This window comes from Polyodon spathula, chromosome 25 (assembly GCF_017654505.1).
Source record: "Polyodon spathula isolate WHYD16114869_AA chromosome 25, ASM1765450v1, whole genome shotgun sequence".
In the NCBI taxonomy this organism is placed as follows: domain Eukaryota; kingdom Metazoa; phylum Chordata; class Actinopteri; order Acipenseriformes; family Polyodontidae; genus Polyodon; species Polyodon spathula.
This window is the reverse complement of record NC_054558.1, coordinates 6,650,895-6,673,526: the sequence shown is the minus strand read 5'-3', so window position 1 is coordinate 6,673,526 and position 22,632 is coordinate 6,650,895. Positions and strand designations below refer to the sequence as shown.

Here is a 22,632-nt window from a genome sequence, read left to right as displayed (position 1 = left end):
TCTCGGCACAAGGAAATGGGGACCAGTGATAATAAGGTTAAAAAGGGGGGATTTTAAAACATTAGTTAACAGTCATTTAACACCTGCCCTGTACAACAAAGAAAGCAACGGGAGACACCGTTCAATTATGTTTGGGTTTAGTACTGCCTGCTACAGTGCATAGTGACATCCAATGGCCGGGTGTTGTAATTTTGATTTTCTATTGCGCGTACTGTATCTTAAAGAGATAATAACCAAGCCTTTAAAAACATTTTCATTATCATAACAGTTTGTAATTTGCTCATATGTCCTTTATATTTTTCAGTAATCATGTCATTTATTTATTTGACAGGGACAACGTACATTTTTTTTTTTTTACATTTATGACATGTCATAAGATTAACTGAACCCAGATTTGGCTATGAGCTCATTTTCGTTGGCAGTCCCTGGACAGGTGTAAAGAAAGGAAGAAAATAAACAAATACAAAAACGATAAAAGAAAATGACACACATAAAGTAACATTTACAGAAGGGGGCAATTTGCAAATGACAGTTGAAATAATTTTTAAGTTATCTCCTTAAACATAATGCAATTTTCCAGAGTCAATTTATCCCACCAGGGGCGCTAGAGCCAAGGGCTCCTCATGGTTGTCTCACACTAGATAAAACGCCCTCGGCCTGCACACAGTCCTGTGTTTTAGAACTACCTTTAGTTAGTGTATATTTGTGTTTATAAGATCAGTTACAGGGAATTTGTACTTCACTGACCTATACAAAAAATCCTTAGCTTTAGCTGCCTGTACAACTAGCTACTTGTGTCACCTACCAACCCCGACCCCTTATATAGAAATTGGTGGCAACATGTAATGGAGAAAGAGAAATGTATATTAAAATATATTTAAAAATCATAGGGAAATGGGAGAAGTTATAAGTAAATAACTACATATGCGTAAATAAAGGGAGAGGGTGCTCATTGTCTCCACTTAGATGACATGCGCCAACAACCCTACAAAGAAGAAGAACAAGAACAGTAAAATGAATTATGGCTCCATATTGACTTCTGGAAAAATAGCAATCAATTGTCATGTTTGTTACTGGCAACAAAAAAAATAACCCAGCGCCATCTTAGCTCCTGGCAGTTTCGAGGAAGAAGACGCCGAGGCAGGAGACGCCGGGAGAGCAGCGTATTCAGTGAAAGGGGACACATAAAAATAGTTTTTAAAATATTCCGGGTAACTGAATTGTTATTTAACTAAACTGTGCTGGTAATTGTGTATATTTTGGGGGGCGGGTGTTATTTACAGATTCTCTTAAGATTTGAAGCTGTTTTTTTTTTGTTTTTTTTTCTCGTGTTTAGGCCTCTAAATAACGAGAACGGCTCTCTATTTTCGGTATTGTTCGTACAATGTTTCAAATAGGTCCTGAAATGAAATCGAAGTAGTATATATATATATATATATATATATATATATATATATATATAATTCATTTTAATTGAAACGTTTTGGTTACCCTAGAAAATGCCGTGTTTGTTTGTAATGGAAAAGGAAGTGATACAAAAACAAACAGCAAATGATAGTTTGAAAAAATAAATAAATAAATAACTGCATGATTATATCAAGTTATGCAACATTGTCAAACTGAGTTTACCGTGCAAGTGTTAAGTCTAGTAGTACGGTGCCGTGTAGTTACGTAACTTGATGGGTTTTTTTTTTAATCTGGCACTTGATGGATACATGGCCCCTTACTTACTACAATGAAATATAATAAAACACAAGATTTCTTCATAAAGTAATGAAGACTGTTTGTAATTCTAGACCCCAGTCGTACTACGTCTAAAATGAGAAACACATTAGAAAGTGATTTTGTATTTGTCTGTAGTACTTGTACATTTTGTGGGAAAGCGTATACGCCACTGTATTGTACAAAAAGTGCGTTTTCTGGTTGCCTGGTCCTATTTTTTAGTATCGGGGAAGGTCCAGGGTAGAAAAAAAAAATCAGTGTTGTTAAAATGCAATGAATAACTTTATTGGATCTTGGTTCATGCCGCTAATTTAAGGCATGTAAAACAGAGGGTTTATAAAATGTCTGTTATGATTTCATTCGATGCCAGTGGCAATTAAATAAGTCCACAGAGCAGTTTCAAACACTGTCTAACCAAAAAGTTAAGAATGGGGGAGTGTGTGTTTTGTTTTTCATCAGGTAAAAGAAGGAAGCCCTCCTAGAAGATCACTGGATTGGGATCACAATCAATCATTACCAAAAAAAAAAAAAAAAAAAAATTAAGAAAAAAAAATAGCAGTAACGGTCTTCAAGACGTTATCTGATCTCTCTGTTTTCTGGTTGCTGTTAAAACTCAGCAACTCCCCTCCCCTATTTCTCTGTATCACAGCCCTTCAATGAACTCTGTAGCGGAAGATTTATAATTGTTTGTCCATCCCATTTTACTGGGCTGTCTGCTACAGCCCCACCCAAAGCACAGGAGAGGAATCCCCCCAAAAAGGACTTGTTCCCTCCAGTACTTGTGATTTGCGGGCAACATAGAGTTGCGGGCACCAGAAGGCTGTTGGTGAATTGAGTCTTCAAAGCTGTGTGACGGAGAGGGGGAATAAACAAGAGTTTCTCAGGCCTCTTTAAGTATAACTCATGGAGTGAGTGTTCCTTCAGGCCCTGCAGGAGAAGCTGAGTGAAAGTGGGTGAAGAAGGGGCAGACCCACTGAACAGCAACAGGTACTGACTTCCAGGTTTTCACACAGTATTTCTTTAAACTGTATGTTTGTCCTTCTGAGGTCAGAGCTGGATCAGGTGCCAGTAAAAGTAATCTGAGCAGCCACAGGCCCATTATAAATCTGCTGTAGATTGTCGGAGCTTCAACCCTGCACCTAGTCATGGCTGTTGGAACTAATCTATGTAAACATGGTCATTTTTTTTTCTTCCCATAACACAAGTAGCAGGAGTCTGATTGCTGTAATTTAATCATTAATTAGCAAAGGTAAACATCAATAGTTGTGTGGTCTTTAAAGAGGTTCCTTTTATATAAATCCTAAAATTAGTGAGGTAACTTAGGGTCAGCTGAGGTGCTGTAACCCGGCTATCCTTGTATAAGGCAGACAGTATGGTAATGCCCCGTCCTCCCCTCTTTGACTTGGCGCAGAGAAGAGTCTTTTGGTCCGGTCTGGGAAGCGAAGGGATCCAAGAAGAGGCTTTTTCAGTTGATCCTGATCATCAGAAGAAAGACAGACCTACATTGAGACAGGAGTTGTACCTATACCAATCAGCTCTTCAGCCTCATCTGTAGAGACAAGTCATCAGAATGTCCAGCCAAGGAGATGACTGCTATTTCTTTTTCTACTCCACCTGTTCCAAGGTAAGGGCTTGTCTTGATAATCAGTTTGCATTCTAAATGTTTTTTTGTTATTTTGATTTTAAATGTATTTGTTCAAGTCTTCACAAACCAATAGAAGGTGTGTGATGTAGTGGTTTGTTAACACCCTGCCTGGTCTCACTAGGGTGACAGCTGTCCGTTTCGTCACTGCGAAGCAGCTCTGGGCAGTGAAACAGTCTGCAACCTCTGGCAGGAGGAACGTTGCTTCCGGAAAGTGTGCAAGTTCCGCCACATGGAGATCGAGGTAAGTGTGAAATCAGCGCTCACAACCAAGTTTCTTCTCTGATATCATTGAAAGAATATGTTAGTTTGATCAGATTGCTCATCACCTGCTGTGATCAATCAACAAAAAAAGCTTCAGACTTTCCCAGTTTCTGTACTTCTACTGGAAAGGTGGAGCTGAAAAAGTTGCAGGCCCAGACAGAATATTGCTCTTTCTGGTTTAATCAAATTTGTCTTATTTTTTTTTTAACCTTCAAGAAAAAGAGAAATGCAATTCCCTGCTACTGGGAGACCCAACCTGCTGGATGCAGGAAGTTGAACTGCGCTTTTCACCATGAAAAATCTCGCATAATCGATGGAGTTTTCATTCCACCCAGTCAAAGTGAGCAACTTGCTTCTTAAGAGATTTGCTGCTGCTTATTATTATTATTATTGTGTAGAGGCTTATATTTAATTAACTTTCACACAGCTCCACTCATGAGAAAAGAAGTCAATGAGGTGCAGCCCCCAGAGCCTGTTCCCCCAACCCTTGCTCCCTCCAACCCCCCGAACCCCCAGCTCCGAGGGGTGATCAAGGCAGAGACTTTGGAGAATGTGCCCAGTCCCACACACCCCCCCGTTGTTATTAATGCTGCAGACGATGAAGATGAGGACGATGATGGTACAACTTGGATATAATTTTTTTTCTCCTAAAATTTCAGTTTCCTAAGCAAATTAGCATGGCACAGATTGACAGATTCATTGGAAGATAAATTGCAGTTGTTTATTTTTTTATTTTTTTTTACCAATACTACTCGTGTAATATGAAAAGCTCAATATCAGCAAATATTTTATTTAAGATTTCTCGTGTAAAATAGACACTAGAAACAGTCAACACAATTAATAATATATATTGAAATGCTTTGTCTTCTAGAATTTTACAGTAATAATAAAATAAATAAAAATCATTGACTGATTTAAGGATGTACTTTGAGTGAAAGTATATAAGAGTACATTTAAATAAATTGTCTGACCGGGCTCACTCTGTATCCTCTGTTTCTGCAGATGAGGTCTCTGATGAAGGAGAGGATGGTAAACCTGGGTTGGTGTCCTCTCCTGATGGACTCCAGAATGGCCTGGTGATCACTGGCACAAGAAAACACATCCCCAGTCCTACCAAAGGCATGTTTCTACAGGTCACTCAGACTGAACCATCTATTTTAAACTTACTCAATGTTCAAATTGTTTTCTTAAACTTCTCTTTTTTTATACCATTGTTTTGTAGATGACTCATTAAACTTTGGCATTAAAACACTTGAAGAAATCCGACTGAGAAAGGCATTAAAGGCGAATTTAATAAAATCTGGTAAATATTCTTCTGGTATCTAAACTATTATCTGTTTGTGTCTGCTAAAAGTGGCGTCGCCCACGATGTCTTTGGAAGTGAAAAGTTGCACTTCTGTCTGACTGTCGCAGGGCAAGCCATATCTGTTTTTGAATAAGATGTGTTGTGTTTGAAAGCGTATATGTTGATGTCTCAGTCATTGTTTTCCTGCAGGTAATTACTTAAGTGGTGTCGTTCCTCTAGCCGAACAGCAGGACAGGACAGGTCTGGAGAAGGAAATTGTGAGGTCCGTGGTGAGACCAGCCTGCCTCTCAACAAAGAAAGGTAAGATTTGCATTCATCATACCTCCTCTGAAATGAGGTTCGCTTGAGCTCAGCAATGAATTAATGTGTTTTCCGAAGCTCGTTGTTTAGAGGATACAAGGAGTATGAAGGGTATGGGATTAAACTGTTGCATTGCAGGATTCTTTCTGGAACTAACACTTTTTTTTTTTTTTTTTAATTTTTTTTTTTTTTTTTTTTTTTTAAAAAGCAGTTGTCCCGGTCCAAGGTGATGCTTTCATGAAACGCAACATAGCTGAAAGGCTGGGCAAACGAAAGGCAGAACTGGAGGGAGATGTAGTTGTAAAAAAAGGTGAGGACCTTTTGAAAGGTTCACTTAAGTTCCTATTAAGAGAGTTTTAAAGTTGAAAGCAAGCTTTCGTTTTTTACGTCACACCAAGTCTCCTTGAATCGGTCCAGACGTGATATTAAATTACGGTAAAATGAACGTACACAAGCTAGATGTTGGAGGTAAATTCTTCATTCAAGCGGGCTACGCTAAAGATGCTGTGGACCATTTGATCACTAATATACTGAGACAGGTTGTTTTTATAAGAAGATAATAAGTTAAGACATAAAGGATTGACTTCTCTCTTCTATTCAAATATTTCCAGTTGAGAGCAATCTTTCCGTGAAGCGCTGTCTTGCTGAGAGGCTAGGCAGGAAAGTGGATTCCGCAGAGGAGCGCGCAGATGTCATTCTCAATAAAGGTACACATTTATCACTTGTGTTTCTAAGTATGTAACCATAGTCCTGCAGTGCAATGTAAGAAAAAAAAAAAAGAAATAAAGTGCAGTTCCAATTTACTTTTATAAAAACAAAACGTTTTATCTCCATTTAATTTTTTTTTTTTTTAACTTGGTACGGTCTTTGAGTCTGATGGGTAAATATGCTGCTTTTTTTTTTTTTTTTTTTTTTTTTTTTTTTACACAAGTGCCGAAGTCAATGAGGAAACGTCTGGGATTTCCTGTGGAACAGCCAGCTACTGAAACAGGTAAACTGGGCTAACTAATATTTTTATGCTTTTGTCCCACCTAAAACAAATGAAAACTTTTTTGATTTGACAGCAAAATTTATGATGATTACATTGTGAATTTGTACCTTAACAGGGAATGACAATCGAGCAAAATGGTCTGGTGTGGTCCGCATAAAGACTCTTGAGGAGATTCGACTAGAGAAGGCGCTGAAGATGCAGGGAGAGAGGGAGCAAAACCGCCCAATACAGCCCTCAGCCCGGACAGTGAGCCCAGGGAAGAAACCCAGCAAACCCCTTGTGAACGTTGATGTCAAAACCTCTGAAATCCAGCACACCAAGAAGCAGGAACAGCTGGAGGAGCAGCAGAAAGCTGCCAGGAGCCTCCTCCTCGAGACGGCAGCCTCAGACACACAGAAAGAGAGGAAAGAGGCAGCACCAGGGAAAGGGCTGTCTGAGCCGGGGGAGGTCCGGGTGAAGACCTTGGAGGAGATCCGCAGAGAGAAGGCAGCTCGAATGCAGCAGAGAGCTGGGAAGGCGGAGATGACTGAGAACAACCCCGGGGCTGGAGATCAGAGAGACGCCGCTGCCACAAGACGACGGATCCTGCGTATTAACAAAGCAGCAGGTACGTCAGCCAGTTTGTTTGATTTTCTAGATGATAGTATTTGTGTAGTTTTGTCCAATTGACTTTTTTTTATTTGTAAAAATTGCATTATTTTGCCTGGTAATGTATCTGCTACCTGCCAAAATGGTGCCCTTGAAAAAGTGTCCCTTTTTTATTTATATATAGTTAGAAACTGATTTTTTTTTTTGTTTTAGTTTATTCTTGTTTAGACTCTGTTTTCTTTTATTAGGAGCCCTTGGTAAAAATGATAAAGTAGTAGAGTCCACGAAGGAGCCTGAAGAACCATCCCCCGAACCCGACACCTTGCAGGTAAGAGGGAGAAAACGACCAATTGTCAATTATCATCACTATTCAGAATATAATGGGTTTTAAGTTTAGGCTCCGTTGTTGTAATTTTTATTTCCTGTCAACAGGCGGCAACAACAAATGGGAGCAGCAGCGCCCCAGTGGAGAAAGTGTTGGTGAAGAGCTTTGAGGAGATCATGAGAGAGAAGCGACTTCGTAAACAGCAGGGAGACTCCTCACCAGCCTCCATCGAGCCGGGCGCGACGACTCCTGCCCCTCTTAAACCAGTAGAGGAGGCTCCAGCCGGTGTCAAACAGGGCCAGCTTTTACCAGTTCCTGCCCAACAAAGAGCAACACAGCCAGCCGCTGCCCAACCAAGAGAACGTGCTCCTGTCTTGCTTAAAAAAAGAGACCTTGTCCCTGCCCCTGTCCAGCAGAGAGCGACATCACCAGCTAGTGTCAAACAGTGCGAGACAGATACTGTTCCTACCTCTGTCAAGCAGAAAGAGACCACATCTGTCAAAGAGGGACAGCTTTCCCAAACATCTGTCCAGCAAAAAGAGACATCACCAGTGTCAGTCCAGCCAAGTAAGAAAGTTCCTGCGTCAAACAAAAAGAGAGCGACAGTTCCTGTCTCCTTTAAGACGACAGAGAAAGTCCTTGCTTCAGCCAAACGGCTTTCACCAGCCACTGCTGAAAAGAAAGAGGGTGTACCGGACCCTGTCGTAGAAGAAAAAGCAGTACAGTCTCCATCAGGTCCAAAAGACAGTGCTTCCCCAGTGACCCCAGAGGAGCCCCAGCCTGAAGCAGTGCAGCAGGCAGTGGCTGAAAAACCAGCAGTACAGGCACCTGAGCCAAAAGGTAATATTCTTTTGGTTCTCTTGCATGGGCACTAGACCTCTGAATTTCTCCCTGTGTCTTAACTGTTTTCTCTCCCTCTTCCTCTATTCCAGTGAGACCAAAGCTGAATGTGAAGCCGTCGATGATGAAGCCAGCTTCCCCCGTGAGGCTGGGACAGAAACGTAAAGCTCCTGAGAGCCACCCGTCGGCTATAGCTGCTGTGAAACCCATGAACAGCGCGTCCTCTACAGAGGAAGAGCAGGAGCCTCCCCACAAGCAGTCTGAGGTGAGAAGGGCTGACACCCTGTGACTATTTAACCTGTCTTGGCTTTCTGCCTAGATTTATCAATAAAAAATGACCCTACCTAATTTAGTAAAACTGCTTGTACTAATCATATATTTTTATACTTTAAGACAGCAGAAATAGATTAGTCTAAAGCCGTAATTGATTAGTTTTCATCTTTTTATGTGTTTATTGCTTTTTTTTTCTAGACTGTTGCAAATTCAGATAAACCAGAGACATTGCCCAAAAATGACTGTCCGTCTGAGCCACGCAAGAAACCGGTAAACTCTCTGCAGAAATTCCCTCTGGCAGAGGCCGAAAGGACCAAGCCAGCAGCGGTACAGAGTACCCCAGCAGAAGAGCCCCAGCGAGCTACAGAAAGGTAAACCAGAACTCTAGACTACAGACAAGAGCTGTGCCTCTTCCTTCTTTCAGTAATCTGTGAAACAACTTGTGCTAGTTTGCTACCTTCAATGAGTCGTAATTCGTGTGTGCAAGTTAGATTGCAAAATCATGAAAGGATTCCAGCTCTGCATTCATCAGTATATGTCATCTGTCAACAGTATTACATGTGCATTTTATCCAGTGTAATTGCTTGCAAATGAATTGAAACTCCTCAGCTGTGTTTCCATTCTTCATTTCCAGCGTGGTGGTGGCCAGTCCCTCTGCCCACCCTCAGCGGCCCGCCCATCAGGTGAGGACTCGCAGGCTGAGCTCAGTGTCCTCGCGGGCCGGCGCCTCCCTCAACAGCTGCGCCGCGGTGGACGACTTTGAGGAGTTGATGAAGGAGTTCTCTGATGACCGGCTGGAGGACGAGCTTGAGTTGGACCCGGCCAAGGGGGAAGATGACCTGCTACTGGAGCTCTCCGAGATGATCGGCAGCTAGGGACCTCGCCTGGGAGAGAGGCTGTGAGGGGCTGACGGGGGAAGGGGTGGTAGTGCGGTAGTGCACAGGCACCCAAAGGTCACTCAAAAAAAAAAAAAAAAAAAAAAAAAAAAAAAAGTTTTTCTTTTATTCTTAAGATTCATGTTGGAGGGGCTTTTGGGAATGCAGAGCTGGCACCACATACTAAAAAAAACAAAACAAAAATCAGCATATGGGCTTCGAGTAGCACCCATCACATTTTTTTTAGGTCCTTGAACCTCTTGGAGCTTTATGTTTGCTACAAATGGATAAGACTGAAGTGGCTCGTTTGCCCCCACAACCACTGCTGCTCCCGCCTCCAGTGCTGTCTCTACACCAGTCCCAGACTTGTAATGAATGCAGAATGGTTACTTCTTGGTTTAACCTCTTCACCTGACTAGCAGTTTGCACTGCCTTAACTGGTGTGTCTCAAGTTAGCATTCCTTGCATGCTCAGGATCTCTAATCAAAGACAAGGGGCAGCATTTGATTTCTTTTAATTTAACTGTTTCTCAATTTATAACTTTAAGAAGCTCCCCCTTCCCTTTTCCCAGTGAGTTATATAGTATAGGTCAGTTTCTGTGCATTTAGCTGTTAAATGTATGAGACTTTTACTACCTGTTCCCAAAGGGAATTCTAATTGCATATTGCTTTTTTGTATGTATGTTTCACTCTTCAGAAAGACAAAGTCCCCAGAAACTAACAAATACCGATCAATGTTTTTAGATTTATTTTTCGTCTGCAAAAAGGACAATTTTTTCATGTGCAGTCGTTCATGTAAGTCACCAACTGTTCCACCTGACCAGAAAAAGAAAAATCTAAAACAGGCTTAAACATACAGCTCTACAAGACAGCTCACAAATAAACTGCCTAGCTGCATTGTGCCCCTGCACTAAAACTATTGTAAACCCAAACAAGTAGTGGTTGTCCTTTATAGCCATATCATATTATAGGCAAATAATTTTTTCTTTGGAATTGATTTTTGCCCTTTTGGAGGTATCGGCAGCTTAAATGCGAGTGTTATAGCAGCAGTCATGTTACCAAGCAGGCAAGGACCATCTGACTCAAGCATCTGTCCAGCACTTAACTTTCCTCATTAATAATTTGAGGGAATTGTCTTGTCAAAAGCAAGCAAGAAAGACAAGAGACTTTTAAAACTGTGGAGAGAGTAAATAACTTGTGGCATAACCCTTACATTTAGTGTGATCTGATCCCCAATTCTCTTGGCTGGGGCTAGGCTGTTGACTGGAGAGTCCAGTTTTGTGTGATGTGCTGTTTAGGTTTTTTCTTCTTTTTCTAACTGTGATTGGGGTTTGACTTTATATAGAGAAGCTGCTGTAAGATGCCTCTTGTCAAACACAATGCTGGAAATTCAGTTTAAACTTTGAAAATAGTCCAGAAAGTTATTTAATTCTCCATTTTAATGTGAGCCCTGTTTACTGTCAATTTGTGAGACCAGGATAGACAAACTGGCCGCTAGCTATCCAGATGTAATACGCTGAGTGGCACGGTTGTCTCTCCAGTTTCTATTCACCATAATTCTGTTCTTTAGGTACCAAATGTAAGTTCCTGTCCTTTTTCGAAAAAAGATTAGACTTTTATTTAAACTAATAGAAGTGTTTTTTATGTGTGTATTTATGAGGCCAATTCTTTTTTTTTTTCAGTTCTATTGAGTTGTTTCAAAGAAAAGGATGAGCTTCTCAGGGGTTATTTGTTTCCGGTCTAATTTGTGTGATTCTACCAGATTCACATCAGCAGAATACCTTTGTGTGTATTGTAACAAGTGGCAACCTGCTTTCGGATACTGAATCACATTTGTAGGACTGACCTTTAATTAATGGTAAAACCGCTGTTACTTATTCTAGCTTTACCTCAACCCCTGTATCGTTGAAAACCAAAAGCGGCATCTACATTTCAGTTGTCTGTTATGTTGCTTGTAGGGTGTAGGACGTTTTCATTGTGCTTCATCTGAATTGTATAATTTTGTATTGTTTTAATTTCAAATGTTTATATGCTATCATTTAAAAAAATTGTAAATAAAGTTGTATTCTGCTTTTTTTAAAATGATGTCAAAGTTGTTTTGTGTTACACAAATTATACCGATTAGCCTGTCCTCCTGCACTCTACTAAATCGTAAGGTTAATTCTTAAAAATGACTGCAGCTGTTTAAGGACGTTTGATAACTTCTTACACGGCTAAGTTAAACAGCATTGTTAACTAAGGCTGATGCTTCTGCTGTACACAAAGCTTGGACAAAGGTAATCTTCCGTGTAGTAAATTTAACATATTACAAAGTAACATTGAAAGGGTACAAAAATACGTTGCGTTATTAACACCCGTCCAGTAGGTGGCGTTAGGCGATCTAGTTATGGATTGGAAATGCTCAGACGTAGAAGTCGTCCAGTGTCCCATATGCCCTTGCAGTCAAACGGAAGTCCGCCATTTGCAACAGGATTTCGCTGGGAGAGAGCGTGTAGTGTGCGTTTGCAGAGAAAGGGAAAGAGATCGGAACGGGAGTCAATGAGCTTTTCCTAAAAGTAGCTATTCAGTTAATTCATTGCATCAAGCGGGAGGATCCACACACGCTCCCACAGCCATGGCGTACCGAGGACAAGGACAGAAAGTGCAAAAAGTTATGGTGCAGCCGATTGTATCCTTTTACAACACAAGAGCGGGGTCCGGTGTAGAGTTGGTATGGAGAGGCTGCCCCGCACTGCAGGGCTGCTTGTGATCGCTAACAGCACACAGCTCTCTGAATTGATAGGGAGAGGCTGCCCCGCACTGCAGGGCTGCTTGTGATCGCTAACAGCACACAGCTCTCTGAATTGATAGGGAGAGGCTGCCCCGCACTGCAGGGCTGCATGTGATCGCTAACAGCACACAGCTCTCTGAATTGATAGGGAGAGGCTGCCCCGCACTGCAGGGCTGCTTGTGATCGCTAACAGCACACAGCTCTCTGAATTGATAGGGAGAGGCTGCCCCGCACTGCAGGGCTGCTTGTGATCGCTAACAGCGCACAGCTCTCTGAATTGATAGGGAGAGGCTGCCCCGCACTGCAGGGCTGCTTGTGATCGCTAACAGCGCACAGCTCTCTGAATTGATAGGGAGAGGCTGCCCCGCACTGCAGGGCTGCATGTGATCGCTAACAGCGCACAGCTCTCTGAATTGATAGGGAGAGGCTGCCCCGCACTGCAGGGCTGCTTGTGATCGCTAACAGCGCACAGCTCTCTGAATTGATAGGGAGAGGCTGCCCCGCACTGCAGGGCTGCTTGTGATCGCTAACCGCACACAGCTCTCTGAATTGATAGGGAGAGGCTGCCCCGCACTGCAGGGCTGCTTGTGATCGCTAACAGCACACAGCTCTCTGAATTGATAGGGAGAGGCTGCCCCGCACTGCAGGGCTGCTTGTGATCGCTAACAGCGCACAGCTCTCTGAATTGATAGGGAGAGGCTGCCCCGCACTGCAGGGCTGCATGTGATCGCTAACAGCGCACAGCTCTCTGAATTGATAGGGAGAGGCTGCCCCGCACTGCAGGGCTGCTTGTGATCGCTAACAGCGCACAGCTCTCTGAATTGATAGGGAGAGGCTGCCCCGCACTGCAGGGCTGCTTGTGATCGCTAACCGCACACAGCTCTCTGAATTGATAGGGAGAGGCTGCCCCGCACTGCAGGGCTGCTTGTGATCGCTAACCGCACACAGCTCTCTGAATTGTGTTCCGTTGTTTTAGATTTATCCAGAAACGTTCGTTTGCGTAGCACCATGTCAAATAAGGTTACGTTTGAATGGCGCTATACCGCCGTTTCTTATCCTTTGCCTTTTACAGAACAATTTGAAGGCCGCAGCATTTATTTTCAATTGTTTTTATTGTGACTTGTTTGTAGTCTGCTAGTATGCATGTACTAATAATACATTCACCCCACTGTCCATTGTGAGTTCTATGCAGACGCAAATGGAAGCACGCAACAGTAACACCCCAACAGTAGGTCTTGTTTGAGCCAGACATAAGCGTCGCAGTGGGTCTGGCAACAGTGATGGATGCATTTGGGTCATATGGTTTTTGATCTGCGTATCAGGTGATATTTAGCTTAAGAGTTTCAGTGTTTTGTGTGGTGTGCCTTAACTTGCCTTTCACAGAATCTTATCTTTAGGTACCTTCAGAATGTGAGTATGCATTTATTATTATTATTATTTTTTTTTTTAATGAGTACAGCTTATTAATGATTATGTACCGCAGCCATGGTGCAGATGTTGATTCTGTCCAGTAACTTTTGTGTTGTTTAAATTTTTTTAACCACCTCTTTCATGCTTTAGCAGGTAAGTGCATGGGAAACTTGATACTGGAGATCTCCAGGTGATGCATTACAGTTGTCAGTATTATCACCTGACATGCAGGTGATGACACTGACATCTGTAATGTAATGCCAGTAATAACAGAGGTTGTGTGTGTTACTGACAGACCTCCCTTTTGTTTCTTTTCCTCCAGCGCTCCAGAATCCAGGTGTGGTTGTATGAGCAGGTGAACATGCGGATAGAAGGTTGCATTATTGTAAGTGGAACCTAAGGTGGTGTTTTTATTGAAATTATTCTTTTTAAAAGTGGAAAAATAAATCTCCTTTTCGGAAGCATCTAACAGGCCAGTCCAACAGGTAATGTAAAAATATAAGCAAGCAATCAAAAGGTGGTTCAAGTTGGGGGCTCCCGAGTGGTGCATCCAGTAAGGGCGCTCCACAGGGAGTGCAGGATGTGCCCTATAGCCTGGACATCGACGGTTCGAGACCAGGCTATTCTACAACCGACTGTGTATGGGAGCTCCCAGGGGGCGGTGCACAACTAGCCGAGCGTCGCCCGGAGGGGGGAGAGTTTAGGTTGGCCAGGGTGCCCTCGGCTCACCGCGCACCAGCGACCCCTGTAGACTGGCTGGGCGCCTGCAGGCCTGCCTATAAGCTGCCCAGAGCTGCGTTGTCCTCCAACGCTGTAGCTCCTGGGTGGCTGCGTGGTGAGTCCACAGTGTGAAAATAAGCGGACAGCGTGTTTTTCGTCTTCGCCGCTCCCGAGTCAGCGCAGGGGTGGTAGCGGTGAGCTGAGCCTAAAAAAATAATTGGACATATCAAACTGGGAGAAAATAATAAAAACAAATAATTGGCACTGACCCTAATTTTTATTAAAAAATAATTCATTTAAACCTATGGACTGCTTTGAGTAGTTCTGATATATAGTTTTATGAGGAAAAAAAGTATTTCTTGTTCAGGCGAACACTTCCCATATTGCTGCCCGGGTGTTAATGCAGGCGTTGATTTTGTGCTTGGTCTTTCAGGGTTTTGATGAATACATGAACTTGGTGCTCGATGACGCAGAGGAGGTCCACATGAAAACAAAAGCCAGGAAAACTCTCGGTAAGTTTCTGTGTACACTGGACCGCCGAGCATAGCGGGTGACTGAGTTCATACAGTCCCACAGCAAACTCACAAGAGAGTGTGACTCTAGAAGCTATGCACTCAGGTTTTCCACTATCCAGGAAACAATTAAGTTGTTTCCATGTGCAGTAAGATGCAGCATTGTATTTAATTAAAAATCCTTGCACCTAAGGGTGAATCTGTTTGTGATGTTGATGTACGTTCTGAAACCTAATGAGCGAGAGCAACCATTAGATGCAATGTGGATGTGTCTTTTAAAACAGTGCTGAAACTGTTTTAAATTACATCTGAAAGTAATGTAATTAAATCCATAGCACCCTGCATGTAGAAATAAAGTTGTTATTTCAGTGATATTTTACACCTAGTAGTTTAAATGAATCTGTTATCTTTTTTTGCAGGTCGGCTTATGATAAAAGGAGACAATATCACCTTATTGCAGAGTGTTGCTGTCTAATGCACACCAAGCTTCTTCACTGCTGAATAGCATCCCCAGGGCTGTGGAGTCACACATGGAAATAACGATTTCAATGCAGATAATATTTGTATTTTTGTACTGACTGTTGGAGCTCCAGGTCACATTTGCTTTTGTAACAGTGCTGGTTATGTCACCGCCAGTGGGATCTTGTTCACTGGTTATGTGCATTTCTTGCTCATCTCGTTTGTGTTACAATAAAGATTTTTGGTTGTTTTTTTTGTTTTTTTTGAGCCTTGTTAATGTGTGTAATCTTTATTTAGCCTCTGATGGCCAGATTATTATTTATTTGGCAGACGCCTTTATCCAAGGCGACTTACAGATGTCACAATGGAAGGTAATGATTGAACGATCTGCCACCAAGCAGGTTGCACTTGTGAAAAGAAAATAGCATTGCTGAAGATGCAAGACAAGTCAACAACAACCTTGAGTTGCTTCTTGCAGTTTCATCAACAGTGTTGTAAACTGCACTTCAGAATCAGAGTGTAAGTACCCTGCTGTTTCTAAGGATGTTGGTGTCTCCTATAAACACCTTCTGCACTGAGCTTATCCTCCACTCTTATTATTGGAATCTGACAAGAATGAATTTAGTCCAGCACTTGTGATCCAGGACTTGAGCCACCTGTAGGTACTTGTTTGTCATCTGCAGAGAAAAAAAGTAGTGTGCACTAACCAGTTGTTCAGGTCTCTTAATTGTGAAGTAGTTTAGAACTTTGACCACCAGGGGGTTCCCTAAACTGCTTTGTTGCAACCTATAATTGTACAAGTGAAGTCTCAACTTATCCATTTTACAGGTTGAGACTTTAAACAGAGAATGGGTATAGATATATTGTGATTAAGTTTAAATCTTAAGCAAACGCAGAATCTCTTGTCGTTTTCCGTGCGCCTAACAGCAACAATGCAATGCAATGCTGTTGTCTCCATCGCGATGAAAGCGTGCGTCATGATTTAAAATGGGTCTGGTGCAGTGCAGAGTCAAAGTCTGAAAATCCAGCATTATATACGAGTTCTCTCCTTTATAAGCTGATCTGATGGGGGTACCAAGGTTTATTTCTAGGAGATGTTGTAATATGTCACTATATTCAGCTAATTCAAAATGAAAGAATATCTGAATATTCGTTCGAATCTTGAAAGAATATTCAAACATAAAAACCTGTTCATCCCTTGAGTTATAAAATCTCTGATCCCCCAGTCAATAACTTTGTGAACAAGCCCTATAGCAACATGCTGCCCCGTTTTCCAGTAGCTATATTGCACAGCAAGTGCTTTGTGTTTGTGGTGCATAGTGCTTCCTTTACAAACAAATATATATGTATCGAGAGAGAAGCAAAGAGAGCACTCTGCGGTGCCCTGTCAGGCATTTTCACTTTGTTGAAGAGGGAGGTTTTTTTTTTTTATTACTGAGGAAGTATGATAAAAATCTGCAGTAGCTCGGAGGGTCGGGAGCTCATGAGCTCAGGGAAGGGGGGGCATGAGGTGTGGGGTTCTGCGGCAGGAACCTTCTCTATCAGCGAGGAAGCTGAACCGGAGAAACCTGTCAGAAGAAAGAGATTCCTAACTACGCCACCACAAGCTTAGGGTGTGGAGATCTAGCTGTTTCTGCAGGCTTAGGTTTTCACATCATTTTTATCACATATCAGCAGGTTTTGTTTTTTAGTTTTTTGCTCTGCAAGTTTCTGTTGGGGTCGATAACATTGGTTCCACCTGTCTTGTCTCTACGGCAGGAGAGAGATGGGTTCAAGTAAAAAAAACTGCCCAGATTTAGAAAGGGACAAACTTACACAGCACAGGGTGGCCCTCTCTCTTTCCCTTTCCCGTAGAGCTCTGAGAGAGATGGCCAGTGTGAGCTAGGATGCATTGCAACTCTATATATGTATTTGTATTTACTGTGCATTCAAATGATCTTAATAAATCTATATTATTTGTATACAGACCACCACCCTGCTAAAAGCCCACCCTGATAACCACCCTTTGGTAATAGTAGGCAAGTAAAAACTATAATGTGATCCTTTATATAAGGTAAGTTGCAGAATAGCAGTTTTCCACCCCTCATTATCCTTTCTTCAATTGCTTGAGATGCACCACAGTTCAAAGAGCCTGTATGACAATGAACGCAGGGTTATTTGCAAACGGAACCTGCGGCAATCAAGACAATTTTGCTGGCTTCAAAAGCTCAGTGGTTCATAAAACTTGGCACACTTCTGAATAACTTTATGGCTGATTAAAAGTAAAATTATTTTCCAGCTAGAATTGGTTACATATGAAATATCCTGTATTTGAAAAACAGTTCTAGCGTCATAACTAGGGTGAAACATCTTTTCGATACATTGTACTTGCTGCATAAAATGAAAACTCCCAGAAGGGAGTGCTGTGCTTATTTCACCCATGTGGATGGTTGAAGGCAACCCGCACAATCCTTTGGGAGCTGGGCACTTCTTCCATGAATGGAATCACTATATCAGGGGCGGCCAAAGGAGGCTCTTCGTGTGAGAGATTCAGGCCTACCTCCAGTCCTGAGCCTGTCTGCCTGTCCTTGTCGCGTCTCCTCCGTTCCCACAGCGTCGTGCCCGGCGGAAACCCCTGGCAGGGGCAGATTTCCATTTTGCGGTGGTTTCCTGTTTCTTTCTGTGTTTTGTTATTAATTGTTCTCGAGGGCTTTGTTCTCAAACCACAGGCTGTACCAACCTCCCCACAGCCAGCTCCACTAGCCAGGTGTGAGACCGCCGACCGACTGGCACATTCCCAATGCATGCTTTCAGTGCTTGTTCTTTATATAGAAATCACTTCTATCCATTATATAAGTTGTTTCCGTATAATATTGTTCCCGTCTCAACCAGAAGCATTTCCGTCATTTACATTATGTTTGGTTTGCTATTGGTGTCCATTTTGTTTGCATGAGGTTTGTAGATAATGTTATGTCTGGGCCCATTTCCTCTCTCACTGGCATAACAGCTATGCTGACCAATGGCTTGATCGGCAGTGCTTTATAAGGTTTAATCTGTAGGTACCATATAATGCACTTAGCATGGGGGGGGTGGTATTTATATTCGATATAAGCACATATGCTAATACAAGAGACTGTTTTTGTAAAGAATTGAATATAGAAGAAAATACACAAATCTATCATAGATCGTAATTTCCCTATAAGCTGTGGGAGACATCTACACCACGTAGCTATAGTGCTGGGGGCATCCATCACTTCTCAACAGTAGAGCTATGGAACCACATGGCAAAATGGTCGAATTTACCAGGCTTGTTGTCCTATTCCTTGCTGAGTTTCCACAGTGACACATTCTTCCAGGACTGCCCAAGACGCCGCTGGAATTCCACCTGGAACACTCCCCAGCTCAAAGCAGCCAGGCTTGTCCAGTGGGTGTGGTCAAATACGATGGTAACTATGATGTCCTTTGCAAGCTTACATTAGAATTGCACTAGATTTTAGTCTAGGCTGTTGCAGTAAGGCCAGTTGCTCTCAAGAGGCGGTAATCACTATGAATGCTCAGGGAGAAGTAGTTATCCCTTGAATGAGGACAGGCAAATAAGCAACGAGGCTGCAGGTTAAGACTAGAGTGAAATAAACAGCACTAAATGAATCTTCATTGAGTATTCTTTGTCTGTAACAAGCACAATCTATTTCATTGTGCCTTTCTCTTTAATTGTATGTGTCATGTTCTTCTTTCAGTCTACTTGGGACATTAGTGGATTTCAAAATTGGGTTCACACTATCAAGCTGTGAGGGTCAGGTACCATCAGGTACCAGTAAGACAGCCGATATTGCACTGGCCAAATCACTGCAGTGTACAGCTCATGTTCAATGTGCTCTAGAATATGCTATGTACTGCTTTGTATTGTTCATACAGTAAAAGGTAAAATAATAATAATAATAATAATAATAATAATAATAATAATAATAATAATAATAATAACTAAATAAAATCAGCAAAGAGAAATGGCTTTCACACACACACACACATACACACACACAAAAACACACTTCCAAAAAAGCAGGAACAAAAGCAGAGAGAGAGAGAGAGAGAGAGAGAGAGAGAGAGAGAGAGAGAGAGAGAGAGAGAGAAAAGGAGAAGGGAACAAAAGAAAGACAAGTAATGAAATTATAACAATACGGCGAGAGGCGAGGGGGACAATAGCGGGGAACAATCGCAGCGAGCCAATGGGAAGCGAGGACAATGGGGCAAATGACAGCAGGAGAATGGCCTCACTGTTTCCAATTAGACATTATCTCATAGACGCTGTGGCAGGTTTCATTGTGCTCCGGCTATTTTCAGCTCTCCCTTTGTGTTGGGCACCACTGATATTTCTTCCAGCGCCACACAGGAGTGGGCTTCTTTGTTGTGTGTTTTAATCAAATGTACAGTACTGTGAGGCCCCTTGGAGCAGTAAAGGGGGGGGGGGGGGCAGCAGCACTGCCACTGCCATTGACTTCAAGTTAATACTTGCAAGTGTTTTTAAACGGGACCCCATGCCATGGGCTGTTGCATTCATTTGGTGTAACGCTCCCGTGAAGCCGCGCCTCCGTGATCAGGATTTCAAGTTGCTTCACAGACCACTGCTCTTTGTTTATCAAAGCACTGGGGAAGTTCTGCCTTTCATTAGCCATTGGTCAGTGCGAATGCTCTGGAACAGGTGAAGTGGGTACCACAGTTTATGTTTGGGTGACTATTCCATTCACTTCCAATGCCTGCGTACCAGTCTCTTCTATACCGCTGTTTGTGCAACCTGGTGTGGCAATGCGCTTCTAATGCCTCGTTTCCTATGCCTTTTCCCAGGTACTGGGCAAGGGGTAGTTAAAGAAGGTTGCGTTCCGGTGTCATTTTCCCAGGTATAGCTGACTGAGGAAGTAGTAGAGAGGCAGCAAAAGGTCATGTTGGTTTGTGGGATTGATTGAATATATGCAAACAAGCGAAGATGGACGACGTTGAACAAACATTTGTGGCTGTTTTTATTTCCGGTCTTTCCCGCAGCTGTCAGTAGTCTTATTAATGAGGTTTGTTTCTTCTGCGTCCCACGAAGTAACAACTTTGTCAGGTTGATACGAACCTGTGCTGTCTGAGCTGTACCCAGGTAAAGGAAGTGTGCTCCCAGGTGCCATGAAAGCATTCCCAAACAGCTCTGCAGCAAAGCATACCTCCCCCTGAACACACCGAGCACTCCCAGCTGTTCAGCCCTGGCCTCTCCTAAGCACAGCAGAATTGTGTTGAGTTCTGTGCTGGTTATTTGTGTGTACAGATGCCCAGGGTGTCTAAGTTTAGACTGCTAAGCTCATTCCACTTGCCAGATTCGCACCTACTAAATTAGCAGATGTCCGAGTAGCATTCAAATCCATGGATCAGCCTTGTGGACAAACTGGATGTTCCTAACTCACTGTGCATTCAAATATTACAGAAATGCACTGGAAAAACCTCAGCGAACAGAATGAAACACTTATTCAGCTATTCACCAAACTTCTTATTTATCGCTTTAAAAAATAGCTGAGTTTTATCTGTATTTGACTTTTGCGGTTAATTAGCTTGGCTATTGGTTATTGCTTTACTGAGAAGGTGAGCTGGGCTTGCCAACATGCAAACACCAATCTGCCCCACATAGCACTGTGAAGCTGATCTTTGTGCTTCAGTCAGCATTGTCAATGGAGTGTGTGGTTTGATTTTGCGTTTTTTTTTTAAGTTTTTATATGTCTGTTTGTTAATGTTCAGAGTGTGTGTGTTTTTTTAGTCACATTTTATATGATTCTGACCTGAATTAAAAAACCAACCTGTCCTCCTTCATTTATTAATCTGAACATTGTTTTATGCGCTCATAAAAAGTTCCAGGAAATAGCTCTAGCTACGGTCATTGATGGGGACTGCGAATGACCTCATCCCCAGTCCTGACCTGAACACCCCCAGCCTGCCATCCAGCCCTGTGCCTCTTTCAAGCAGAGACTGGCACTTCTGACAATGATGCTACTGTTGTATTGCGATGTGGGCTAATGCTCATTGCAAATATATTACATTGAAATATTGTACCAGTAGCTAAAATGTGTTTGTTTTTAGTTATTTTTCTATTAAAGCTACTTGATTACATTTTGGATAAATATATGAGAACAATTTTTCCAGGTTATTCTTTTAACTTTTTATTTTAAATGGTGCTATTGTCCAGTTTTGTTGTAAAAAGTTAATGAAGTCTACTCCTTGCTCTTATGTTTGAAGGTTAATTTTCAAAACAGACTTGACTGAGCGGTTCCTGTTGCTTTTTTTAATGAAAATTGTTCAGACTTGTTTTAAAATAGAGCAGTGGTTTTGAAACAGCAAAGCAGCATGCATGAGGTGCTAGCACAGCAAAACCCTGCATGGCACATGTTAATAATTATTCAAATGGATCACCTGGGTTAACCTACAGCTGTTTACAGGACCACAGCCTTGCATGGTAAAAAAAAAAAAAAAAGATCTGTTGCGATTATCATCTCTTGCAAGAGTGCCCTCGTTCTGAGTGAAATGAAGGGGTGGGTAGCTTTATATGGTGAATAGATGAGCAGACAGAGCGGTAGGTACCCTATAATTAGCCATACAAGAGCAGAGCAGCTCCCATCTGCAGCAATCTCCCCAATTAGCAGGGTTTTTTCACTTTGTGCTACCAGCGTCTCTATCTGAGTTTTGTATCCTGTTCCTTACCCTGTTAGTTTCCACCAGCATGCTTGACTCTGAAGTGTAGCACCAATCTAAAGTTAACCCCTTTATCCCTGCTTCTGATACTGTACACCCCGTACAGTGCACGCTTAACAGTGAGTGGAGGTTATACTTCAATCAATCAATCAATCAATCATTCACATTTACATTTAATATAGTGCCCCATATACACAGGGAATTTGAACTAAAAACGTGATCAAACAAAAATGTTTTTATATGTGGGGAAGGGAGTAGATGCTTCTAATGTCCCTAGGTAGGGAGTTCCACAGTGTGGGTGCTAGACGGCTGAAAGAACACGATCCATACGTGGCAGTTCGACAGACTGTACACTAAGTAGGTCAGTCTCCGCACCTTGTATTCTCCAATCTGGATCAACTCAATCAAGCAGTCACATTCATTGGAATACCACTTGGACAGAACAGTTTGATCCAAAATATATTTCACGAAGTGCTTTAGGACCTGGTGAATGGTTTGATGGGTCTATTTAAGGACATTGGATCGCACTGGACAGTACAAAGGTGTCTGCCCCTGACGTTAGAACAGAACATCTATGCTCTATTACACCTGTAACGGAAAGGCACTCCAGGATCTTGTCATTTATTATTCATAGCATATTATTAAAAATCAATCAACAAAGATCACGCATGATTACAATAGTGCATATAGTCTACACACTGCACATAGTATTGCTTTGTTTGAGTTTCAAATAAAGTTTACAACTGTTTCCAGTTGTTTCTTCAAAAAAATAAAATAAAAACTAAAATGGAAAATTCTCTCTAGAAACAGTCTCAACAGGATTAACTGCAAGGAAGTGCGGGAGAGTTCTCACACTTTTTAGCAACACTGACAAGCTTGGAGCCAGTTAACACATTACCTGCACAGAGGGAGGTGCAGTAACTCTGGACAGCTATGTTATTAA

At 42.1% G+C, this 22,632-nt stretch overlaps 2 protein-coding genes across 3 annotated transcripts; both read left to right on the top strand.

Annotated features, from left to right (window-relative positions):
- Positions 1-1,109: 1,109 nt before the first annotated feature.
- Positions 1,110-10,682, top strand: LOC121299661 (zinc finger CCCH domain-containing protein 11A-like). Of its 2 annotated transcripts, XM_041227545.1 has the most exons (18): positions 1,110-1,211; positions 2,647-2,709; positions 3,134-3,346; positions 3,489-3,608; positions 3,845-3,968; positions 4,056-4,247; positions 4,631-4,747; positions 4,851-4,931; positions 5,124-5,234; positions 5,443-5,544; positions 5,846-5,941; positions 6,166-6,225; positions 6,341-6,832; positions 7,062-7,141; positions 7,246-7,978; positions 8,071-8,243; positions 8,450-8,622; positions 8,886-10,682. In XM_041227545.1, exons 3-18 carry the CDS (start codon positions 3,293-3,295, stop codon positions 9,124-9,126), a joined length of 2,949 nt encoding a protein of 982 aa, XP_041083479.1. In that variant the 5' UTR covers positions 1,110-1,211; positions 2,647-2,709; positions 3,134-3,292; the 3' UTR covers positions 9,127-10,682. The 2 variants fall into 2 exon arrangements, with proteins under 2 accessions (XP_041083479.1, XP_041083480.1); XM_041227546.1 differs by lacking the exon at positions 1,110-1,211 and having other exon boundaries at positions 1,480-2,709; positions 5,446-5,544.
- Positions 10,683-11,579: 897 nt separating this feature from the next.
- On the top strand, positions 11,580-15,246 carry LOC121299498 (small nuclear ribonucleoprotein E). The gene is made up of 5 exons (XM_041227244.1): positions 11,580-11,793; positions 13,279-13,305; positions 13,628-13,690; positions 14,459-14,537; positions 14,957-15,246. Exons 1-5 carry the CDS (start codon positions 11,740-11,742, stop codon positions 15,010-15,012), a joined length of 279 nt encoding a protein of 92 aa, XP_041083178.1. The 5' UTR covers positions 11,580-11,739; the 3' UTR covers positions 15,013-15,246.
- The last annotated feature ends 7,386 nt before the right edge of the window (positions 15,247-22,632 follow it).

Coding starts and splice junctions, on each gene's coding strand:
- LOC121299498 (XM_041227244.1), top strand. CDS start 11,740: ATGGCGTACCGAGGACAAGGACAGAAAGTGCAAAAAGTTATGGTGCAG. Junction 11,794..13,278: donor AAGTTATGGTGCAGCCGATT/GTATCCTTTTAC, acceptor TGCCTTTCACAG/AATCTTATCTTTAGGTACCT. Junction 14,538..14,956: donor AAAAGCCAGGAAAACTCTCG/GTAAGTTTCTGT, acceptor CTTTTTTTGCAG/GTCGGCTTATGATAAAAGGA.
- LOC121299661 (XM_041227545.1), top strand. CDS start 3,293: ATGTCCAGCCAAGGAGATGACTGCTATTTCTTTTTCTACTCCACCTGT. Junction 6,833..7,061: donor GCGTATTAACAAAGCAGCAG/GTACGTCAGCCA, acceptor TTCTTTTATTAG/GAGCCCTTGGTAAAAATGAT. Junction 8,623..8,885: donor CCCCAGCGAGCTACAGAAAG/GTAAACCAGAAC, acceptor CTTCATTTCCAG/CGTGGTGGTGGCCAGTCCCT.